The sequence below is a fragment of the Typopeltis vanoorti genome, chromosome 4 (assembly GCF_054136105.1).
Source record: "Typopeltis vanoorti isolate ZY-2024b chromosome 4, IOZ_Tvanoo_1.0, whole genome shotgun sequence".
Classification (NCBI taxonomy): Eukaryota; Metazoa; Arthropoda; class Arachnida; order Uropygi; family Thelyphonidae; genus Typopeltis; species Typopeltis vanoorti.
The window spans coordinates 128,852,425-128,876,316 of NC_143552.1; the positions used below are offsets into that span (position 1 = coordinate 128,852,425).

At 33.5% G+C, this 23,892-nt stretch overlaps 1 protein-coding gene across 1 annotated transcript in view; it reads right to left on the bottom strand.

The window, feature by feature from the left end:
* Positions 1–6,139: 6,139 nt before the first annotated feature.
* LOC150107670 (uncharacterized) overlaps positions 6,140–23,892 on the bottom strand; it is a 115,945-nt gene continuing 98,192 nt past the window's right edge. Inside the window, exon 14 of the mRNA XM_090391455.1 lies at positions 6,140–7,132. Within this exon, the coding sequence (XP_090247581.1) occupies positions 6,940–7,132 (193 nt within the window). The 3' untranslated portion in view covers positions 6,140–6,939. The remainder of the gene's footprint in view (positions 7,133–23,892) is intronic.

Consider the following 23,892-nt stretch of genomic DNA (forward strand, 5'->3'; position numbering starts at 1 on the left):
GCGCACACACACAAAGCTATTTAGATCAATATTCCAAATACTTATCTTAATATGTTATCTGTTTATCAGATAACAGTTATAATTAATTAATATATGGATACAGATCCATTAATTTTGCATTTAATGTTGAAAAAAATAGTGAATTAAGCTTTCACTTAGTTATTTTTAAAAAAATGCTTTTAGAATGCAATATACAGGAAACATATTTGATGTTCTTTTAGTTTACTATTGTAAATCTCATCTCAGTTATAAAGGGATACAGATTATATTATTAAGACTTGATCAGTAAAACATTCAATTTTGAAGTTACTTTCCATCATTATATAATGATAATTTCAATGGGGTGCAAATCTTGATGCTGTCAAGTACATCTCCATAATAAGTCTTATGACTTCATGGAGTTCAGTGATAATAAAACATATGATTTCAATCTATGATGTAGGCCCCTTGAGAGATCTGGCAGTGGGGTACTACGTAGCATATCATTTAAATATTTAGGCATTAAAAAAAAATCATATCTATTGGAGATTGGACTATTCTGATAATCAACCAATTACTGTACCTATTAAAGTTAAAGAATTTCATGAAACTTGAACAGTTAGTTGCATATATCATGAAAATGTAATAAATATAAATACGAAAATATTATTATTTGACACCTCCAGGGAGTCAAAAGACTCATCGAGGGAGAGTGTGCCAACAGCATCGAATGATTGGTTCCCTTCCAACTACTAACCGCGCTCAAACTTACTTAACTGAGCCATTAGTAGCAGAGGCTCTACCAATTGACCAACCTTTGCCAGCAAAACAAATCAAATATAAGAGACTTCTAGTCTAGCTAAATTCATGTACTGTTTATATTGAGCAAATAATATTCATATTATTATAATCACTACAGTTACTGAAAATTACTAAACTATGCAAAAAGAACTTATTTAAAAAAAAGTTGTATTTATTAATTCTCATAATGAACCAAATCATCACCATGAATCCATAACTCCAAAATGCATCAGTAAACTGAAAAATATTAAATTATTAGTCAAATTAACATTAATCCCCCCCCCACCCCATTCTCCCTCTCTTTCCTGAATTTGCCAGCAGGATAAGAGAGAGAGAGAGAGCTACCATGTCCAATATGCCATAACGAAAGATCATATGTCTAGTGAATCAATTTCTGCAATCTTCATAAAAATTGATTTATCATTTATTTATGGTAAATCAATTTTTATATATTTATTTATTAATAGTCTTTTCATTTATTCTACTTATTTTTATGCTGCTATTATTAAAAATTAAAATAAGCATATGCTTCTTAAGAGAAAAAATCATTTTAAACCAGCCAATATAATGCGTAAAGGGGAAACTAGACAGTAAGCAAGACATAACTACATATAACATAACAATCATGGAGAAACAATGACTATGAATACTATAAACAAAAGTTTTTTTTTAAAAAATGCAGGAAATTTTTTGCATATCTGCTAAGAAAGAAGACATAATCTGCATCATGCTTATGACTAGTAAAACTGCTTCTGAGTAACTGCATCAAAAATGTTTGATGTAATAACTGATTTAATGATGTAATGAAACAACTGTGTTAATATTTTATTCAAAACTCATTAAGTTTTCTGCCCTATATAATTTTAAGTTCTCTGTATTCACTGCTCTTAACTAGATTGAGGTTTTTATTATGAAAATTACATATTTCAGTTTTTTTTTTTAAGATTTCAATAGTGAAAAACTTATTTTCAGGATCATGTTATCTACAGGCAAAGATATACTGTATATATATATATATATATATTTTTTTTTTTTAACTACTTCAGATTTATAATCCTATGCTGATGTGATTTCTATCACAAAAAATATCTATAGAAAAAAATAATGACTGAGAATATTCACAAAAAGTACCATTCTTGACTTCTACAGCACCTTCTACTCCCCACCCTCCCATACTTTCTACAGAAAAAGAGCTTCAAGCTAATAAGTGAGCATGATGAAATGTATAATAGATTAACTATGTATGAAAAAATAAAGTGCAAAAAATGTGGAAATATAATTTGCTATGAGGCAATAGAAACTACCTGTGTAATACTACACTTCAGATGTAGTGAAAGACAGAGAAAATAAGTCTTAATTATTTCTTTCATCTTAATATTACTTGTTTCTAATCCTCCTCTCTTAATTTTAATACACTATCCCTTAAAATAATTCCACGGTAACTAAAAAATGCTTTTCGGATAGATTCATTTATTGCATACAAGATAATTTTATTACTGAAAAAGCCATAACAATTTGATTTTGTTTTTTGAAACAAAGTGTAGAATTTTATTGCATGATGCATAACAATTTCTTCAGTTCATGAATTAAATACTTTTGCTAATTTTCCAAGACAACTAGAAAAATGTAAATAAGATTTCGTATAATTAGAAATCACTGACAGTAGCCTACTGCTTTCCCAAATTTCCCTATGTCAACCTTTAAAGAATAGTTCCAAGTACAATTCTGTATGAACTTTCATATTCTACCCTACCAGAATTATTTAGATCCCATGGTTCATTCCAATATACATTTTTATAATGGGTCATCACACTTGACAGAAATTATATGCCTCGACTCTTTTGACATACAGTTGCCTTAGGAATATTCTCCTCCATCTTGCAATTTATTTATCCCATAACAAATGATTGCTATATGCAGGTCTTATTAAATGCAACCTGACAAAACATGTGAAAAGTGCTCAGCAATGTTAAAAAAAGTATTGAAAGTCTATTTTTCACTAGGTTAGACTATAATAAATTTATTTAGTTTAATCCTTTATCCCAGTGAGAGCAAACAAAGTTTGCGCCTGAAAATATCTTCAGGACTGAATATAGTGTTGCACTATCTTACCTGGGTAAGTAGTGCAACACCAGGGCAACTCATAGCAAAGGTGGAGCAAGCTACCAACACTCCTATCCCAGTATCTCCCATAATGCAAAACACATCTCCTTGTGAATATGTATACTGTTATGCATTAAGGGACAGTATACATATCCACAAGGAGATGTGTTTTGCATTATGGGAGATACTGGGATAGGAGTGTTGGTATCTTGCTCCACCTTTGCTACGAGTTGCCCTGGTGTTACACTACTTACCCAGGTAAGATAGTGTGCAACACTATATTCAGTCCTGAAGATATTTTCAGGCGCAAACTTTGTTTGCTCTCACTGGGATAAAGGATTAAACTAAATAAATTTATTTGTTAAAAAAAGTAGTTCGCAATAAATATTGGTAACCATAGTGATATTAAAACAACCAGTTATCTCAAACCAAATTAGGAGAAACAGGATCATGGTACTTGACCATTACTAAATTTCCATCCTGTAGAAACTGTGAACCATAATTTATTATTCCATAATACCATTTCTAACTGTCATCCCAGGAACAATGACCACTGTAATACAGATAACTAACACCATCTCTACATGTGACAGCTGTTTGTGGTATTTTGTGTTATACATTTCTCACCAATAGTGCTGATGCTTATAATTATTGACAATGTTTCAAACTCATTTATAATAATGATGATGAGCATGTCACTATGTGTGACATTATTACACACCACTAATCCATGTTCTAAAGATTCACTGTTTGTTTGATTTTTGAATTTATCAATTATTCTGCTAGATAAATATTAAGTTCCAGACATTACTAATACATAAGTTTCTAGGTTATTTTAATCAAACCTTCTCAATATTAATTAATTTTTATTCTGATATATATTAATAAAAAAATAATAATTTATACTTTATATAGTAGTCGTGAGTATAGTAGTGAGTTAGCCGATCTCATACGGAGGTAGCAGGGTTTTTTCTCCCGGAAACTCGGGTTTTTCATCCCGCATACATACAAATCGGCCCTTTAGAACACACGCAATTTACAGACAAAAATTACTAGTTGTGGTGGTGTTGGAGGTGGGCGGCAGATGGCGTTGATAGAGATGATTCGTAGTAGAGGTTAGGTGCAGAGACAGTTGTAGATGTCCTCCCACGATGAGTCTTCGGACTCCTTGGAGGTATCAGGAATAATAATAATAATAATAATAATAGTAGATAAAATGCAAAATGTCCTATGAAAATGTTACATATGGATGCTTTGGCTATGTGGCTTGACACCAACTAACTATATCCCTTAGTTTGGTCTTATTCCAAATACATATAGCTGTGTTCTGAAGTGGTAATCATCAAATAATTTTAGAAAGGTCAAAAAAAAAAGTACCAACTTCATCTACTTAGTCATTTCTTCATATCAAAATTTAAGTTTCTGACAGACCTTAATGCAGAAGCTTCCTGGTCAGTTTGATCAAGATTTCCCAATAAATATTATTTTTATCATAATCATAACTTTATTTTATGTAATTTTTTTAAAAGTTTTTATTTTAAAAGCTATTAATTCCGTTTAAATTTGAAGTTATAATACAGTTAAGTTTCAGTCTGTTGTAACATGTGCTTTTCTGTTAAACGTGATTCCCAATCTATAATATAAATTATTAGTTACAATTATGTAACTAATAATATATTTATAAAAGTTCAAATATATTTACTTTTTTTGGTATAAATTTTCTTTTTCAACACTTTTAATGCAAACCGAAGCAGAATATGTCATTTATTACTGAACTTTTTTAAAAACAGAAATAGATGAAATACAAGGTATTACTAATTCAGAAAATGAGGTACAGTAAAAAAAACAGTTGGGAACCATGCTCTAAAACTTTTTTTCCTTTATTTTTTTACATTTTAAATGCTTCGCCTTTATAATCAAGTTAGCTGGTCATAGCAACTTGCAGTTTGTTATTACTAACATTAAAATAATGTTAATTTTCAATGTACTTATACAACTATATAACTTTTAATATATTCTTTTCAATCAAAATCTAAGGGAAGACACGAAAATGTATTTAACAAAATTTTTGCATAAGACCAAAGCTAGAATGTTAAATAAGAATTAAAGCACTAAATCTTAACATAAACTTTCTACATATAACATATACAAAATTAATTTTTTAATCGACAATATGCATTTATGATACATTTATTTAACAAGAAATTAACCAAAGAAACCTTTATTTAAAGAGAGCAGAAAATAATAACTATAATTAGTCTTACTTTTAGAAAATGTATCTCACACCAAATATTTACTTATTTTGTAAGTATCCATTTTGATTGATGCCTTGTTCAACATGTACAATACAAACTGATTTTGCAATTCTTTTTATATTTACTCATAACCCCAAGAAGTAAAACTATTCTGCAAATCTTTCAATTTCAGGAACTAGCATAATCTTTTTTACATGCAATTAATAACAACAACAACAACCATCACATTTTATAAAAATCTATTAATAATCATATTCCAAATGGGAAGTCCTTAGCATTGGCCCATCAGATCATAAAAAATGGCATGTTTGTTCATTCTCTGATTGCCAGCACATGCACAAAATATATATAAAAGCTGAGGAAGACATTTATTTTTGATTTGTAATTTTTTTTTTGTAATATGTATTATGTTTGCACTCTGACTATCAATAAATTATATATATGAATAGTAACTAAAATAGTCACTTAGTTTATAAATATTTCTTTAAAAAAAAACAAAATATGGCAGAAAAAATGATTCCTGCTTATAATTATTTACTTTATAATTAGCAACTTGGTTAACAGAATTATATCTTAAAAAAAGAGAAAAACTTTATAAGAATTGTATGATCTTTTTAAGATTTTATATATTTATATTTAAACTCCTCCCAATATAAAATAACTGTTCTATTAACAAAGATGTTTATAATACTCTTGTGCAAGTAATTTTTACTAGTTTATGTGCCAACAATATATAAAGGTAAGCTTTTAAGGGAAAAAAATGCCATTTGCATAAATTTAAAGTAATCTGTAATAATAATTTTTAATAATAAATTTCTCAACTTCATTTCATATTATGAATGTAATTTTCTTCCATCTGAACTGCTTTCATAACATATTATACAACTCAAATCCCCACCTGCCCTGGCACAATATATTGAATCAACTGATTCTGCTTATGGATTAATTTTACAGCTTTAAAATAATACAAAAAATTGGCTTCTTTGGATGGATGAACATGCATACAAAATAGTGCTAAACAAAAAAAAGAAGAAATCAAATGTCATAACTATTCATTCTGTATAACCGGTCAAAAGACATAATAACTTTGTTCTTATTGTTTATAATGTGAGGATCCGATGATTAAATACAGCTTCATGAAGGTGATTATTAACTAGATTAGAATGTAATAACAAATAATTGTTCAGAATGTGATACAGAAAAGCCAACTAAATTACCCATTTGTTTAGGTTCATTGGTTTAACACTGGTTGTATCCATATGTGAAAGTCACTAAGGCCTCATCTATGCAGCACCTATATGTAAGTTTATACAAAGTTTCACGAATATGTGGAAGCCTTCCTTTCTGAATGGGACAAAGCAGCTACACCGGGAATTGTGTGAAATATAAGATGAGAAACATTCCTGCATTTACCCTGTGATGAGAGAGGTGCCCCAGTTTTGGCACAGTTATAGTTCAGTTTCACAGTCACGTTTTATACAAAATATAAATGGATGAGAAAAACAGTCTCTATTGGCAAGGTGCTAAAAAACACATTTTAAATGGCTCACTTAGTGAGCATAAATTGTTTAGCTGCTTGCTTGCTTGCTTGTGTGACACTGCTATCAGTGACAGGTTCCATACAGGATCACTGCTATTATTCATATACAAATATGAAGAGTATTGTCAGTGATATTTGTTTCCTGACACTAAACTACCTTTCTTTCCTTGCAAAATATGAAAGAGATCATGTCCTTGATTGGATGAAGACAACAGTTTGATAGAATAATTCACTGCCTTAAGTTAAACTTTTTTTCACTGTTTATTTTGGCTTACGAAAATAGCGAAGCACTAAATATCCTAGTAAACGGAACACTACTAGGAAGGCCAATAAAATCAAGGTATTGACCCAAATGGAAAAAGGTTCTCCTTGTAAACGAATAATATCTTTAACTGGAATATGCGTAGCATTACCTAAAATGCATACTTCAAACTGCGAGTTCTCACTGGCACATCTATTAAATCAAATAAATAAATTAATTAAATAAAATTAATAAATAAAAAGGACAAATATTAAAACACAATTTGATATTAACTAAAGATAATAAAATATTATGCAATATATTTTTAAATCATGAAAATTTTACTAAGCAATTCACAAGAATAATATAATAAAAAAGCATTAAGAAATAAGTTCAGCATATTTGTGATCATCTATAGGTGGGAGATGAATTTTATTATCTAGTATGAGACCACTGCCCTACTTAATGGAAGCCTGAAGTGGCTTGAAACAGTTCCATGTTTGGTCTCTAGAGTAGGATTTCTGGATTACATAAAAAAATACACTACATCCTAGTATATGTATATATATTATGTGTGTATATATATAAGCTGACTAAACAGTTTATCTGTTTTGCAGAAGAAAAAATTACTAGTTTCTGGACATAAAACCAAACAGATCTCACAAGACCAACTCACCTTATAGTTGTAAAGCCCTTATAAATGTGATTATAATTCAGGTCTTTCCAATCTATTGTTATTGATTATACCAGATGTGTATCCTTTAAAATTATTTTGGATTTTGCATCTTTTTCTGATATATATCTTAGGCACCCAGGGACTTCTTCCCATAGTCTGGCTATTAATGAATCAGTCTAAGAGTAAAAATTCTTCGTGTCACATATCAGTTATATGAAAAGTATGAAAAAGGAAGAAATTTATAATTTTAGTGGTTGGTGTATATAGCTGAAAATTATATTGAAAGCAAATTGTATAAATTTTATAGAGAAAATTCCAATTCCTCCCTCCATAAATTTTATGGGGCGAGGAATTGGAAGGCCGGGATATCATTAATGCATGGGAAATTATGAAAGAATATTTGTTAGCAGCAATGGTAAGTTCTATACCACAAGTGAACAAGAGGACACAATTTGGAGTAAAGTGGATGACAAACAATATTAAACAGGAATTTTTTTTTTAAATAACGAAACCTGTGGTGCCATCATAATTAAAAGAAACACATGTATTAACTGCAGATTAACTGTGGTTAATACGCGTTTCTTTTAATTAAACAGGAATTACATGCAAAAAAGAGGCTGTGGAAGAGATATAAGGAGAGAGGAGAAGAGAAGATGCATTAAGAGTATAAGACACAGGCCAGAAGAGTGACTGGTATGGTAAGGAAGACGAAACTGGAACATGAGAGGAGATTAGCCCTAAGATCCAAAGAAAATCCTAGGGAATTTTTTAGATATGTGGCCAGTAGGAGGAGAAATGACTATGGAAGAATGAAATCACGGGATAAAAATGGGAATAGAGTGACTGATGCAGCAGACATAGTAGAATTGTTCAATGAACACTTATTGGAGTATTTCATCCTGGAGGAGTCAGTTTTAATGCTAGAGGGATAGGGCAGGTTCCAGGTTTAGAGGTACAGGAGGAGAGTGTGTTTCAAAGACTAAGTACTGACATCCAGAGTACTTAGTCTTTGAAACACACTCTCCACGAGTTTTGAGAGAATGTGCTAGGGAACTGACAGTGCCTTTGACCTGGTTTTTCAATGAAAGTCTGGCTGCGGGAAAGGTGCCCAGGGAATGGAAGGAATGTAAGATAGTGCCATTGCATAAGGATGGTAACAGACTGGAAGTGTCTAATTACAGGCCAGTTTGTGTGTCATCAGTAGTTGTTAAGATCTTGGAAAAAGTAGTGAGGGACCATATACAGCATTGGGCAGATGAGGGTAATGTTATCTGTGAGAGTCGACATGGATTTGTGAAGGGGTGCTCTTGTTTTAGCAATATGCTAGCCTTTTATGATAAAGCTACAAGATCATTAGATGAGGGAAATGCATATACTGCCATTTTCTTAGACTTAGCGAAGGCATTTGACACGGTGCCACTTGATAAGCTGATATTTAAGTTGCAGCACATGGGTCTGGATGTCAGATGGGTCAACTGGATTCAGGATTGGCTGTCCGATAGGTATCAGAGAGTTGTGTATGGTGCGGCAGTTTCAAGGAAGCAGAGGGTTACAAGTGGGGTCCCACAGGGCTCAGTGCTGGGACGTATATTGTTTAACCTTTATATCAATGACATTCTCAGTGGATTGCAATGGGATATTCGGTTGTTTGCAGATGATGCGAAGCCGGGAAGGATTATTAGTAATAGTGCAGATGCGGCAGCTCTGCAAGAGGATTTGAATAAGCTAGATAGATGGGCAAATGAATGGGGGTGTCAGTGTAATGCAGCAAAATGCAAGGTATTGAGGTTTGGGAAACATCGATGGGATGCTGCATACTTTATGGGAGGAGTGATACTGGAGGAAGTAGGGGAGACAAGAGATCTAGGATTGATAGAAACCTGAAATTTAGGGGAGACATATTGCAAAGGTGGTGAAGGTAACACAGAGGATTGCTGCAATAATGAGAAGGACACTGAACTGCTGAGATAAAACAGTTATCATTCCATTGTATAAGACCCTGATCAGACCACACTTGGACTATTGTTCTCAGATTTGGTCCTCAGGATTTGAAGGGGATAAATTAACTGTGGAAAGGATACAAAGGCAGATAACAAAGATGGTTTCAGGACTGTACAATGATAGTTATGAGGATCAGCTGAGGGAATGTGGACTGCAGAGTTTGGTGGATAGAAGAAGGAGAGGTGATATGATTGAGACTTTTAAACGGTTGAGAGGTGGTTACAGGGTTGACACTGGGGAGTTCTTTCACTTGGTTGAACAGCGGGAAGGAGTGAGGACAAGAGGCCATCCCTGGAAGTTACAAAAAACTGTGAGCAAGAGGATGAGGAGTGGTTTCTTTGCATGGAGGGTGGTTGAACCATGGAATGCCTTGCCTGATGGAGTGGTGAGAGCGAGAATGGCCAATGAGTGGTATGATGGACTTTGTGTTTCTTAGGGGGGGGGGGAACCTCCCCTCGATGAGTCTTGATAGACTTTGTGTTTCTTAGGAAGGACCTCCCACAATGAGTCTTTTGACTCCATGGAGGCCTGAATAATAATAATAATAATAAGTTTAGTTTCCAGAAAAATGTTTTCCACTGAAAAATATAATATGATGGTAATGAAGTAAACATTTAAGTCCTGTAATGAATAAGTTTCTGCTCCTGAAAACAGTAGCTGAAGAGAAAATGTCCCAAGTATATCAAGATTATATCAGAAATATGGAATTAAAAAGCTTAATATGAAATAATCTGAAGAAACTAGAAACAAAATCATTTGCACAAGGCTAGACTACAGTGAATCACATACACATTATAATTCATTTTGTGCTGAAATCATGTTGAAGATGCTCTAGACCAGGGGTCTTCAACCTATCAGACAGCACGGGCAGCATTAAAAATTTCAATGAAGCCTGCGGGCCAGTAAGCTATACTGCGGTATTTAGAATTGTAAGATGCTTTCGAGATTCACAAGGAACAGTGGTGGATTACCCATGAAGACAATGAGGCACATGCCTGGAGACCCCAAACCAAGACATTTTCCTAAAATAGATTAATATTTCAGTAAATATCATAAAAATCTTGATTATTTTAAGCAAAAATTTTTTCAAAACAATTTTTACGTTTTAATACGTATTTTGAACAGCGCACTATCTATGCTTTAAATAATGCCGCAATACCAATGTCAGCGCTAGTTGACAAGCTTCGTATTTTGTATTTTGAACAGTGTGTGCTATCTATGCTTTAAATTAAACCGCATTATCAATATCATTTTTATTGGTATGTTAATCTTATCTTTACCTCTTTAAATTCCTTTTTTATTCATTAGTTATTGATTGATGCTCATCTGAATATAAAGAAATTTATATTATATACTGCGCCACCCTATATTCAGATTAGTCTAAATAATATAGAGGAATCAATCATCAACTATACTTATATTATCACTTTATCTTCAGGCCGAGGTTATTAATAGCTTTTAAGGCTTCCGCAAAGGTCCAATTAATTTTATGAGTGGTACAATGAAAGAAAATCAGTCAAATACCAAGTTTAACTCAACAAAAGAAAACATTTAATGTGGAATAGTGCAACATATACATTCAAGTATAACTATCTGCAAAAGGTTATCAAATTGAACAATTACAAAAATTCATATTCAGATATTACTAACTTCTTATTTAGGTTTGAGGATTATGGCTAATGTTGACACCTTAATTCTTAAAGCATCAGTAATTCTTTCACATAGTTCTCTCTACCCAATTAGATGAATTAAATCATAAATATATTAGCTCAGTTTAAAGTATTCAGAATAATTACGATCCATTAACTAACAAACATTCACCCTTCAGTTCTTTATGCTCAATCAATCAAGTTGAGAATAGTTCTTAAAAGTTTAACCTTCCAAATGTTACAATAACTAATCTTATGACAGGCCACACTATATTCTTTCTCAGTCAGCTAACACTTAATAGATCAACATAACACTTGTTATTTCGAGGGGAAAGTACTTCAGTACATCTAACATCCGACCATTAATTGACATGACATCACAGCTAAGGTCAAAATATATCCGACGGAGTTAAAGTTATAGAAAGGGCAACTCTTACTGGGTTATTGCTTCTACACATCGAAGCCACATAGGCACATTTGAAATTCTCGTTGACTTTTACTTAATGGCAACACAATTCAAAGGAAATCTTCCACTATAATAACTGGATTGTAGACACAGAAATACACAAATCTTCATGCACTTGGTTTAAGTTATCTACTAATTCCTTATTTTCTTCTATGTATCAACTTCAGTTCTGCACTATTCTTCCACTAAACATTTGGAATTTATCGTAGTATCAAAACTCCCGTAGAAGTAATTTAGAATGCCTATTAATTCCTTGTCCTTTCCTAGTCGATTTTCGGCATATATTAATTCCCTTCTGCCTATCTCTATGCTGTCTCCAAGGTTTCTTCCTATATCTTACTTTCGTATTCGAATTAACTCTGTTCTCCTCTTTCCTGCCAAAATCCAGTTCTGACCAGTTCAGCTCATAACAACTCGCTTCTCCCTTTGTATGCAGTACTCCATGCTCCAATCACGCACTTCTTCTTCTCCCATAGTCCTAAATGAACCGTTGAGTCATTCATGGCTGGTAGGTGATACTCTTTGCTAGTCTCCTCCAGTCGTCTCGGTCTCTTGTTCTTGATGTCAGTTGAGAAAGGGAGGAATTTGTCCAATTTTTGATGTTATCAGTCCATTTTAATTGAGGTCGGCCCCTAACCCATGATCCCAGAACGATTCCTTCTAGGGTTTGCTTTGGAATGCCATTAGCCCTCTCCACATGTCCGAACCATTTCATCTGTCTTCTTCTGATGACTGTCAGAATATTTTCCCTTTTTCTCCCATCTATTGAGTCAATCAGTTTTCGGACATTTTCATTGGTTTCGTGAGCGGTATAGGGAATTCTCAAAAGTCTTCTGTAAGTTTTCATTTCGAAAGACAGGAGTCTCCTCTCATCTTCCTTCAATAAAGTCCAGGCCTCACAACCATACAAAAGGACAGAATTCACCAAGGTTTCAATTAGTCTTGTGATTGCTATTCTGTTATCTCCCCACAATGGTTTAACTTCTGTAGGGCCACGGTTGCCTTAGCAATTCGGTATTTAGTGTCGGTTTTTGAATGACCATCTTGACTCAACGTGCTTCCTAGATAAGTGAACTTCTTTACATTCTCAATTTGCTTATTGCCAATTTGTATCTTTAAGAATTCAATGTCTGATTTTGAGGTTATCATTGTTTTTGTTTTTGGTAGGTTTATGTATAATCCATATTTTTTTAATGTTCCGAAAACACGGCTGGTTATCTCTTGTAATTCTTCTTCACTTTCTGCCAGAAGATCGATATCGTCAGCGAAACGCAAGTTATTTATTCTTAGTCCGCCAACTACTATTCCAGTGTCATATTCATAAAGAGCTTCATCTATGACATATTCCAGAAAACAATTAAAAAGCAGAGGGGACAAGATGCATCCGTCTTACCCCCCTGTTCTGCCCAGAACGGTTCACTGCTGTAATTTTTAATTTCAATTCTCATATCAGATGAGGAATAAAGAGATTTAATAATCCTAATGATTTTGTTGTCAAAACCATAATGTTCTAAAATGTTCCATAATGCCTCGTGCCATATTGAGTCAAAAGCTTTTTGAAGATCTAAGAAGTTGTGACAGATTATTTTGTTATGTTCTATGTATTTTTCGCCAATATGTGTATTGTAAAAATATGGTCGATTGTACTTCTGGAAACCTGTTTGTTCATCTGATAGTCTGCTTTCTATTTTCTTTTCGATTCTTGACAATAGTATTTTTAACAGGATTTTGCTTGGATGACTAATAAGGCTTATTGTTCTATAGTTGCTACATTTATTGCTGTTTCCATTTTTAGGGATAGGTACAAGGACAGAAGTCCACCAATGAAAAGGCCAAGTCTCTGTGTTCCATACATCCTGGAATAAATTTAGCAAGGTGTCTATGATGATGTCGCCTCCTTCACGTATCAGTTCCACTGTAACACCATCACTTCCCAGTGATTTTCCAATTTTTGAGGAACTAACTGCTGCAATAACTTCTTTTAATATCGGGTAATCTCCTTCCTCCAAACCTCCTGGCAAAATTCCGTCCAAAATATCCTCGGTCAGTTGAGGGTCCTTTTGAAAAAGCTTGGTTGCATAACATTTCCATCTATCAATTATTTTCTGGTTATCCATGATAGGAGTTCCATCTTCATCTTCTATGCTCCAATTAATTGCGGTAAAAGGTTTGGTTAGCTTATTGATAATTTGAAAAGCACTTTTAGAATTATTTTTATTTAAGTCCTCTTCTATATTTTTGCATTCATCCAATATCCATAAGTTTCTAGCATGTTTGATTTCTTTTTTTAATAATCTTAGTAATATTTTTATACCGTTCTCTATTAGGTTCAATAGGTCCAAAATATTGTTGGTTATCCATGGTTTATTTATTTTCCTTTTGTATCCAAGGATTTCTTCAGCTCTCTCAGTTATCTTTTGTGAGAGTATTTGGTTTTAGATTTGATACTATTATGTTTCTTGAAGCTTCTGTCAAAAATTTGTTTTAATTTGTATTTATATAGTGTATTTATTTGGGGATCTTTTAATTTTTCTATATTATATCTTTTACGAGTTGATTTTGTAGGTAATCTTTCCCTCATTTTCATATTCACAGTTGCGATGACCATATTGTGGTCACAGCCAATGTCGGCACCAGGAAATGATCTGGTTCTTGTGAGGTTGATGGAGTTTTTAAATCTTGTGCTTACAAGGATAAAGTCAATTTGGTTGTGTGTTTTACCATCAGGGGAAGTCTATGTCCATCTTCTGGAAGGTTTATGGGGAAATAGAGTGTTAGTAATGGTAAGTTCATTTTGTGAGGCAAAATTGATGAATTCAAAACCTCTTTCGTTTGTCTCCTCATAGCCATATGGTCCGATAAATGGGAAATAATCCTAGCCAATGTCTGTTCCAATTTTGGCATTTCAATCGCCCTGTACAATCAAAACGTCTTTTCTATTCACTCTGGTGATTGTTGCATTAAGTTGACCATAAAACTCCTCTACTTCGGAGTCCTCGTGATCTGTGGTTGGGGCATAGACCTGTATGATGGTGATATTGAGTGGTTTTCCTCTCAGGCAGACTAAAGCAATTCTGCTCTTGATAGGGTTGAATTCCATGACAGAATTTTGTGATGATTTGTGTATATCATAAAACCCAACACCTTCCTTTCTGCTGCAGTCACATCCAGAGTAAAAAAGCAAATGTCCTTCATCTGTTGTTAGCTCTTCTGTTTTGGGCCATCGAATTTCACAAAGTCCCATAACACTCCATTTATATTTTATAAATATAAATGGAGTGTTATGGGACTTTTTAGTTCGTGTTGTAGTAATTTGAGTTGACCTGATTGTAGTAGAGTTCTAATATTCCAAGTTCCATTAATATTCACTCATTCATTCATTCCATTGATATCCACTAATGTTCAGTCATTAAATGGCTGTGGAGTCTGAATCTGGATCCAGTTTTTCCATTATTTTTGTCAGTGATAGTGGTAGCGCCAGTCGCTAACTTCGCATTGCCACCCCTGGAGCTGCTACCAAATGGCAACGCGGACCTGGTTGAACCGGGCGACGTCCGAGCCGGCATGGTGTGTGTTAAATCCTTCACCATGAATGTCTAATGGGCAGTAAATTAAGACAGATGGTGGCAATCTCCTCTTCTGTCTTTGCTTGCTAGCATTTAGCTGGGCATAGTGGGATGGCCTTCATGCCTTGGGAGGCCCTACCAGGAGTAATGATACTCCCGATGTGCTTTGCCCATCCTGCCCAGGGCCACCTCCCCCGCCACGGTGAGGCAGCATAGCAGGACTTTCCTTGACAGTGACCAATCAAATCTCATTAGCAGAATTCCTTAAATTTACTTTCACTTTCATTTACCATAATAAAAAACATATATCCAGTTCATATAAGGTACATTTAAATTTATATACACACAGTTTCTTACAATAAATCTTACAGAATAAAGTAATTTAAATGAATGATATTTTTATACAGAATCTTTTTATTACTATTACATATCTTAAGATTATATTATTAAATAATAACAAACAAAACTCAAGGCAACTATATGGATAACACATTATAAGCAAGAGACTAACAACAAATAATATTTACAAGTCTTGCTTATGACATGGAGGATTATGTTAAATATGATTGAAGTATTATAATTTACAAAATACTTTCATTCACAATTTAACATTACCAATATCGGCGCACGGTGCTGTTGACAGCTTCAAGGTCACGAAAACTGATTGCATTGCCAAGATAGGAAGTTTTGCCTGGTTGCCTCTTAACTTCATTTGTTATTGAATCATGTAAGAGTGAGGTGTTTGTTTCAAAAATAACTTTTTAGTGACTTTGCGTGTTTTCATTATTTGAGTGTAGTGCAAGTAAAAAAAAAACTGTAAAATTGTAAAAAAAACACTGATAAACAATCAGATTAAAGAGCAAATAGGTAATAAACTTTTTATTTTTTTTGGAAAACTCAAAACTAAATCTCAAACATTTTTTAAATTTACTTATTTACCCTTCAGTGTTTAACTATGAAGCGGCAGTACCCAAGTGGAGCAGAAAAGCAGAAAGTACAACAAGAAAAGAAAAAAAGAGAAGCGAAAGGGCAAACATCTTTAGTAAATTTAGGATTTCTTGAATTAAAAGCTAATGATGTTAGTAGCATTTCTTCGACATCGACATCCGAGAGTTCTATTATGAAAAATGAAAATGATGAAGAAGTAATTGCACCTTCTTCTCTGCCTAGTTCTGGTTGAAATGGTGAAAATTTTAAGGAGAGGAAAATTTGTGCTTAATGATAATAATGGACAAGAAAGTGCATCATACATGGTGAGTGTTTGTGTTTCGCCAAATAATGACCCTGCTGAATGGAATAATTGTGAGCAAGAACAGCTTATTCAATATTTTGTTTAAAAAGGTTATTTTCCACAAAATATTGATTTTGATGACAAAGAAACGATAAAGTCTATGCTGCAAATAAGTGGAGGAGTTCAACGGTTCATTTCAAAATCCTTTTTCAAAACAGAAAATGCTGAATGGCGAAGAAATTGATCGTACTTGGCTAGTTTTTTCGCAATACACCAAAGACAAATACAATACACACAAATACAATACACAGTACACCAAAGACAAAAATGGTGTATTGCGTATTTTGCAAGTTATTTTATCCAGTTGAAGTTTGGAATCAACTAATAGTTGGACTTAATGACTGGAAAAACTCCGGATCTCAGCTTTCGACCCATGAAAATAATGCGGCTCATTCAAGATCGGTTACGAGTTGCTCCATTCGATCTAACAAGCATATAAAAAGCGTATCCAAACCAAAGGGTTTGGATACGTTTTTTATTTAAAAAATGGAAACTCAGTCTGAATATTGGAAACAAGTATTACGAAGAATAGTCGATGTAATACTTTTTTCTTTGTGAGTAAGGGCAAGCCCTTGCTCACAAAGAAAACAATATGTTTGGATCACCTTTCAAGCATTATTTGGGCATAATTTATTTGGGTATGCTAGAATTATTAGCAAAATATGTGTTTCTGGCAAATCACATAGTGAAATTTGCAAATTGTGGATGTGGAAATGTGTCACACCTTTCCTCAACTATTTGTGACAAATTTATTAAATTGTTAGGAGAGTATGTACTTGACAAAATTCTAAAAGAAGTTAAAGAAGCAAAATACTTTGGTATTATAGTAGATTCCACTCCTGATTTGCAACATATCAATCAGCTGACTTTTATAATAAGATATGTAAATCCAGGTACTTTTGAAGTACACGAGAGGTTTCTCAAATTTTTGCCTATTAAAAGTTGCAGATTTTACAATTTATTCAAGATTGCAACCTCCATATAAAAAACTGTCATTCTCAAAGTTACGACAATGCAGCAAACATGTCAGGAAAATACAGTGGAGTGCAAAGCCAAATAAAAGAAATCAATGATCTGGCCGAATATATACCATGCAGTGCTCATTCTCTAAATCTCATGGAAACCGCAGCAAGTATTTGTGTTGAAGCAACTTCATTTTTTGGACTTATTCAAAAACTATTTAACTTTGTGTCTGGATCTACTCACAGATGGAATTTATTAAAGGAACACATTTGCTTAAATTATGATTAAATCCCTTTCCGATAGAAGATGGTCCACGCGATTTAACACAGTTAGATCTTTAAAATCAAATTATATTTCAATCCTTAAATTTTTAAAAATGTTAGCAATAGACATTGAACAAAATTGCGAAGTGAAGTGAAGCAGCAAACATTTTGTTCAAACTATGCGAAATAGAAACATGTATACTATGTGTATTTTGGTACAATATTTTGGAAAGAATTTTTTGGTTCAAAAAGATGCAGTCATATTGAAAGAGGTTACAGATCATTTAAGTTTAATAGAATATCGAAAACAAATTCGAGGAAATTTTGATCGATTTTAAACAGAAGGAAAAAAATTTTAGTGCATCAAAAATTTGAATGAGTTTGAACTGTTCAACAACTATCGACAACTGAAGAAGCATAAAATGAAATTAAAGTTTTTCACAGACGAATCTCGTTCCACATACCATGATTATTTTTTGGCAAAGGATCGGTTCAAAATTGAAACATATTTAGCTGTATGCAACAGTCTAATCACAGAAATTGCGAAACGCTCTGTTGCCTACGAAAAACTTCATTCAAACTTTTCATTTCTCTTTGAATATTCAGATTTTAATTTACAACAGAAACAACAGGCAGCTAAACAACTTGTCACAAAATATTCAAACGATCGTGAAAAACTTTTAGAAAATGAAATAATTCAATTTCATCAACATGTTGCACTTCACATCGAGGAAAAGGGCAAAAACGAAGGAAATATCATAGACACGTTTAAGAAAATTTTGTCCCTGAAATGCTATCCAAACGTGAGCATCGCATTTCGACTATATTTGACATTGCCGTGCAGAGGTGTGAAGGTCAGCAATCTTTTTCTAAGATGGCATTAATAAAAAATCAAAAGAGGGCTGTAATGAGCCAAGAGCAATTAATCTTATCCCTAATTGCCAATGAACACGAGTTTGCCAAAAAAATAAACTTTGAAGACAAAATCAATAAATTTGTGAATTCTAAAATTCGCATAGAAAATTTGTAAAAACGACATAAAAAATTATTCATTAAACTAAAAAGTTTTCTTATTTATCATCCTTTAATCCTTTAACAGGCAGAAAAATCCAGAAGTTCAAAAAATTCAAATGTACAAAATTTCATTTTTTGGGGACCCCCAAATATCCTTAATCCGCCACTGACAAGGAACACTGTGCATTTGATACTTTACATAAAATCCTATAAAAATAAACAAACTCAGCTTTACAAGCATAGGTAGGAAGTCGGGTTCATGATAAGTGAATACAATCAATACTTGAAAAAAGATAATTTAATGAAGAAAACATTCATTTTTTACAATATCAATAGGCAACTTGGCAATGTTTTTCCTCGACTAGCTTGTTGATGTCAGCATCAATATTGGAAGTCACTATGCGCAGAGTATTCTCGAGATGTTGGTCCATAATCTGAGTTCTTGTCTTGGACTTCACATACTTTATTCTGGAGAAGAACTGCTCACATAAGTATGTGCTTCCTAATAAAGTGCACATCTTCAAAGCATGCTGGCGAAGATTAGGGAATGCACCCTCAGAAATGTAGTCTTTGTAAAATGTAAGCAAGGGAACATTGAATAATTTTTCTCTCAAAGAAGAGTTGTTTTGGAGTTCAAGCAGCTCCATTTGTACTGAGCCTAGCATTTCAGCAGCATTGACACTGAATAGCATTGAAAATAAATCTAAAGAAGACTGTTGATTACAAAAATCACTAAATCTCTCTTTGAACTCGCTTCGCAACATGGCTAATTTTGTAGCATATTCATTAAGAGACGAACAGTTGGCCTCTGCAAGAAGCTGAAAATGAGTTAAGGCTTTTTTTTTTGCAAGTTGTGCCTCCCAAAGTTTGGACTTGGCCACCAAAGCTTTGATGTGATCAAACAGAGTGTGCACCAGTTGATCTTTGGATTATAGCCGCGTATTTAGGTCATTCATATGCAACGAGATGTCGGTCACAAAGGCAAAGTCTATCATTCACTTCAGATTGTTAAATTCCACAATTGGATTCCTCTTGGTTTGCATGAACTGCTGTGTTTTTCTCCTTAAGTCAAAGACTTTTTATGAACCTTCCCTCTGCTCAGCCAATGCACATCACTATAATAAACCACATCGGTGTGATCCACTTCACACTCTTGGGTCAAAAACTCTTGGAATTGATGATGATTCAATCCTTTTACCCTAATAATGTCGATGACAGTCACAATAACTTTCATGACATTCATGCACAAATTCTCCTGGTGGATTAAACAGTGGTAATAGATGAAATCTTTTTCTTCTAGTTCTAGTTCTTTCCATAGCAGCGCAACAAACCCTTCATTCTTTCCCACCATAGTAGGAGCACCATCAGTTACCACACCCTTGAGGTTGGTTAAGCTGAGGTCGAAACACTGGAGCATTTTCTTGGCAGCTTCAAGAATATCAGTGCCTTTTGTCGTTTCCTTCATAGGTACGAGCGTTAGCAGTTCTTCTGTCATATCGAATTGTTGATCAATGCCACGGACAACGATAGCCAGTTGTACTGTATTCTTCACGTTTGTGCTCTCATCTAAAGTAAGTGAATATGACATAAATTTGGACCACTGTTTTTTTAAAGTTCCTTCAATGTCATTGGCAAGTTCTTCTACACATCATGCTACAGTTACCCCAGACAAACTCGGTTATTTAAACACTTCCTTATTATTTGGGCACAGAATATCCCTAGCAGCAATGAGACACTCTTTCACAAACTTGCTGTCCAAGAAGGCTTGATTTTTTAGCAATTTTTTCAGCTATTACATAACTTACTTTGACACATGCTTAGCTCTCTTCTTTCCTCTGCCTTTTAAACGTACCCTGCTGGCATTTTAAATCAATTAGGAAACAGTTCACTTTGTCCACACGAAGCTGCCCTTGAAGGTGATTGAAAGTGGATGCATGCTTTGTCTCATAGTGTCATTTTATATTGTATTCTTTGGATACTGACACTGACTCACGACAAAATAAACACAATGGCTTATCGTCGATCAGCACAAAAAAAAGTACAAATCGATCCACTTTTCCTTAAAAACCAGACAAGAATCACTTGATTTACGCTTTTTACTTGTAGACGCCATAGTGATGGAAGGTGTACCGCAGTATAGCTTAGTGGCCCGCAGGCTTCATTGAAATTATTTTTTATTTAATTGCGTTTTAATGTTAAGTAGCTATTTTTTCAAAATGGTCAGCGGGCCACGGCAAAGAGCTCCATGGGCCATGCATTGAAGACCCCTGCTCTAGGCACTAGGGGAAATGAAAAATTCTATGTTAAATAAAAAGTTTAATTTTAGTAATAAATTCATATCTAGTTGTCATTTATTTAGTACAATAAGCTTTTACTAGAGAATACTTGCAGCAATATCTAGAAAATGGTTTATCATAGGGAAAGCTTTGTTACTGTCACATTCCTAAAGAATAGCATTAATGCTATGGAGTTTAAGCCTTGGACCTCTTGGTAGTTTGTTATGAGTTTACTACAATGACCTGTGTCATAGTGAGAGATGACCATATATTTAACCAGGTATATTGCATGAATACACGCACGCATGCACGCGCATGTATTCATTCCCACAAAACTTTTTCACAAATAGATATATATTCTAAGATTACATAGTGATTTAAACTTCAGTTATCTGAAAATTTTTAATTATTATAATGCATAATGTACTATAATGTATTATAATACTATGTTAGCAAGGATCTTCAGAGAAGATTCCCAAAGGTGATTAGTGGTCTTTGGAATGTGTAGTACGAGGAGATAATGTAAATTGCAATGCCTCGTGAACAGGAGGAAGGGTGGGGGGAGATATGATTAAGATATATAAGCTACTCAGGGGGTTGTTATCAGGATGACATGGAAAAAATTTTTCATAGAATGGGAGAGGTGGTAGAATAAGAGGCTATCCATGGAAACCGTATAAGGAGAGTGTGAACAGAGGGGTGAAGAGTAGGTTCTTTGCAGGGAAAATAGTTGGTGAGTGGAATGGATTGCCTGAATGTAGACACTTTGAATCAGTTTAAGGCATGGCTGGATGAGCATTGTGTGTGATAACGTGTACATCCCATGATGAGTCTCTGACTCCATAGAGGTCAGATGTTAATAATAATAATTATAATGAAACTATTAATTCAGTAAAAATTTTGGTTATCCAGTATACTATAATGTAGCAGCTCTAGAAACTTTATTTACAAGGATGTCCAAAAGTTCTTGGAATTTTGATATTTTAACATTTCATGATATTACAACTGAAAAACAGTGTTCAACAAATGTAAGCCTTTAGCTTTCTATAAATATTGGTGTAGGTTAAAATTACTACTAAGGCTATGGTCAGTATATTATGTCTGTTAACAGCATGTGCTTTTCAGACAGTTCATTGTTACTGTCACTTTCCTAAAGAATAGCATTAATGCTATGGAGTTCTAGGAGAAAAAAAAACTAACTTGCCACCTTCACATATATAAGACCAACTAACCAACTTTCAGTTGAAAAATCCTTATAAAAGTTTTTATCATATTCCAGATGGGATTCAATCTTCCAACTGAAAGGCAAGTGTCATGTCATCCTTATAACTGTGCAAGTTAATGTGGAAACCAACCTGTTTGGCCATAAAAGACCAATAGGCCTGATACATTAAATGGCAAGAGGAGATGTTCTAGTCTTGAGTCTTGTTCCATCTCTCTCCAAAAGCAATATTATCCCTCTGTGATATAAAACCTGGATTTGGAGAGGAGGGAAAAAACTCTCAGTGTCTGCAAAACTAATGAATTCCCACTGAAACTGAGTTATCAATCAGAACAAATAATAATCAGATGATCAAGTGCTGGGTGAAGGAGACATTCCACTTATAGTTCCTTGTTTTCTTTTGGTTCTGAACTGCATACAGAAGTCTTGTGCTTGGTAATACTTGCACAAAAGAATATGCAGTTGCTTAAGCTTTGAGAATACAGACTGGCATTCAAAGTAGATTTGAAGACAACCTTAATCTTTTATTGAATCGAGAAGTGCTTCTCCACCAAGGTTAGGAAGTTGATTTTGTATGTTCAGATTGCTGATTTAGTTTTCATCTCAAGTGATGCTTCATTTAAAGAAACAGTTTTGTTGAGGATTGCTGACTAATTCTCTATACACAGGCATGATACGGAGTATCATCTATAAACACTTGTGTGATTTGACTGGTTTTAGATGATTGATAAAAGTTTCTTGGTATTGATTGAGAGTATCAACTCAGAAGGCTGGTCTTAGAACAAGGGCGATCTTGCTACCCCTGAAATTTTTCAGTCAAATGTCTTTTTCTTCTTCATCACAGCATTCTGACCTCTTATGTTGCAGATGTTCTGAACTGCTCTGACTTCAGTGTGCCTAACTCAAAGTAATTCACTTAACTGCTGTGTAATTATTCGTTATATAGTGTGCAGATGGAGGATTAAGTATTTTAGACTGCAGGTTTACAGTCATTCTAAACAATAAAAGATACAATAAAAATTAAAATATAATATATAAGTACATTCTTTTGGACCAACCTTGTAATAATTTGCATTGTCATTCCCCCAACATTACACCTTTAATACAGCCAACAGACATGAATATTCAAAACATGGCATGTTTCTATAGGAAAATCTAAAGAAATTATCAATTTTTCTGGCTCTATTCAAGATCTCAAATCACTTTTTAATCTTAAAGAGACAATCTGTATAGTACTTATGCAAAGAATATAGGATTCTAAAGTGATATTACAAAAAATACCTTGAAAGAAGGTGTAATCATAGCAGATCAGCAAATTCTGATATTTAACTTGGAAAATAAACCACAGATAATACTGTTAACAATACAGTATTATATACATAGTTATCTATATATAGATACAGTATTATATATATAATCATTAAAATTATTGAACATATATATATATACACACACATATATAGCAAGAGAGAGAGAGAGAGATAATCTATTATCTCTATATATGTGTATATTATATATAGATACAGATATTATTATTGATATCATTACCAGTGACTTCCATGGAGACAGGAACTCATCACGGAAGA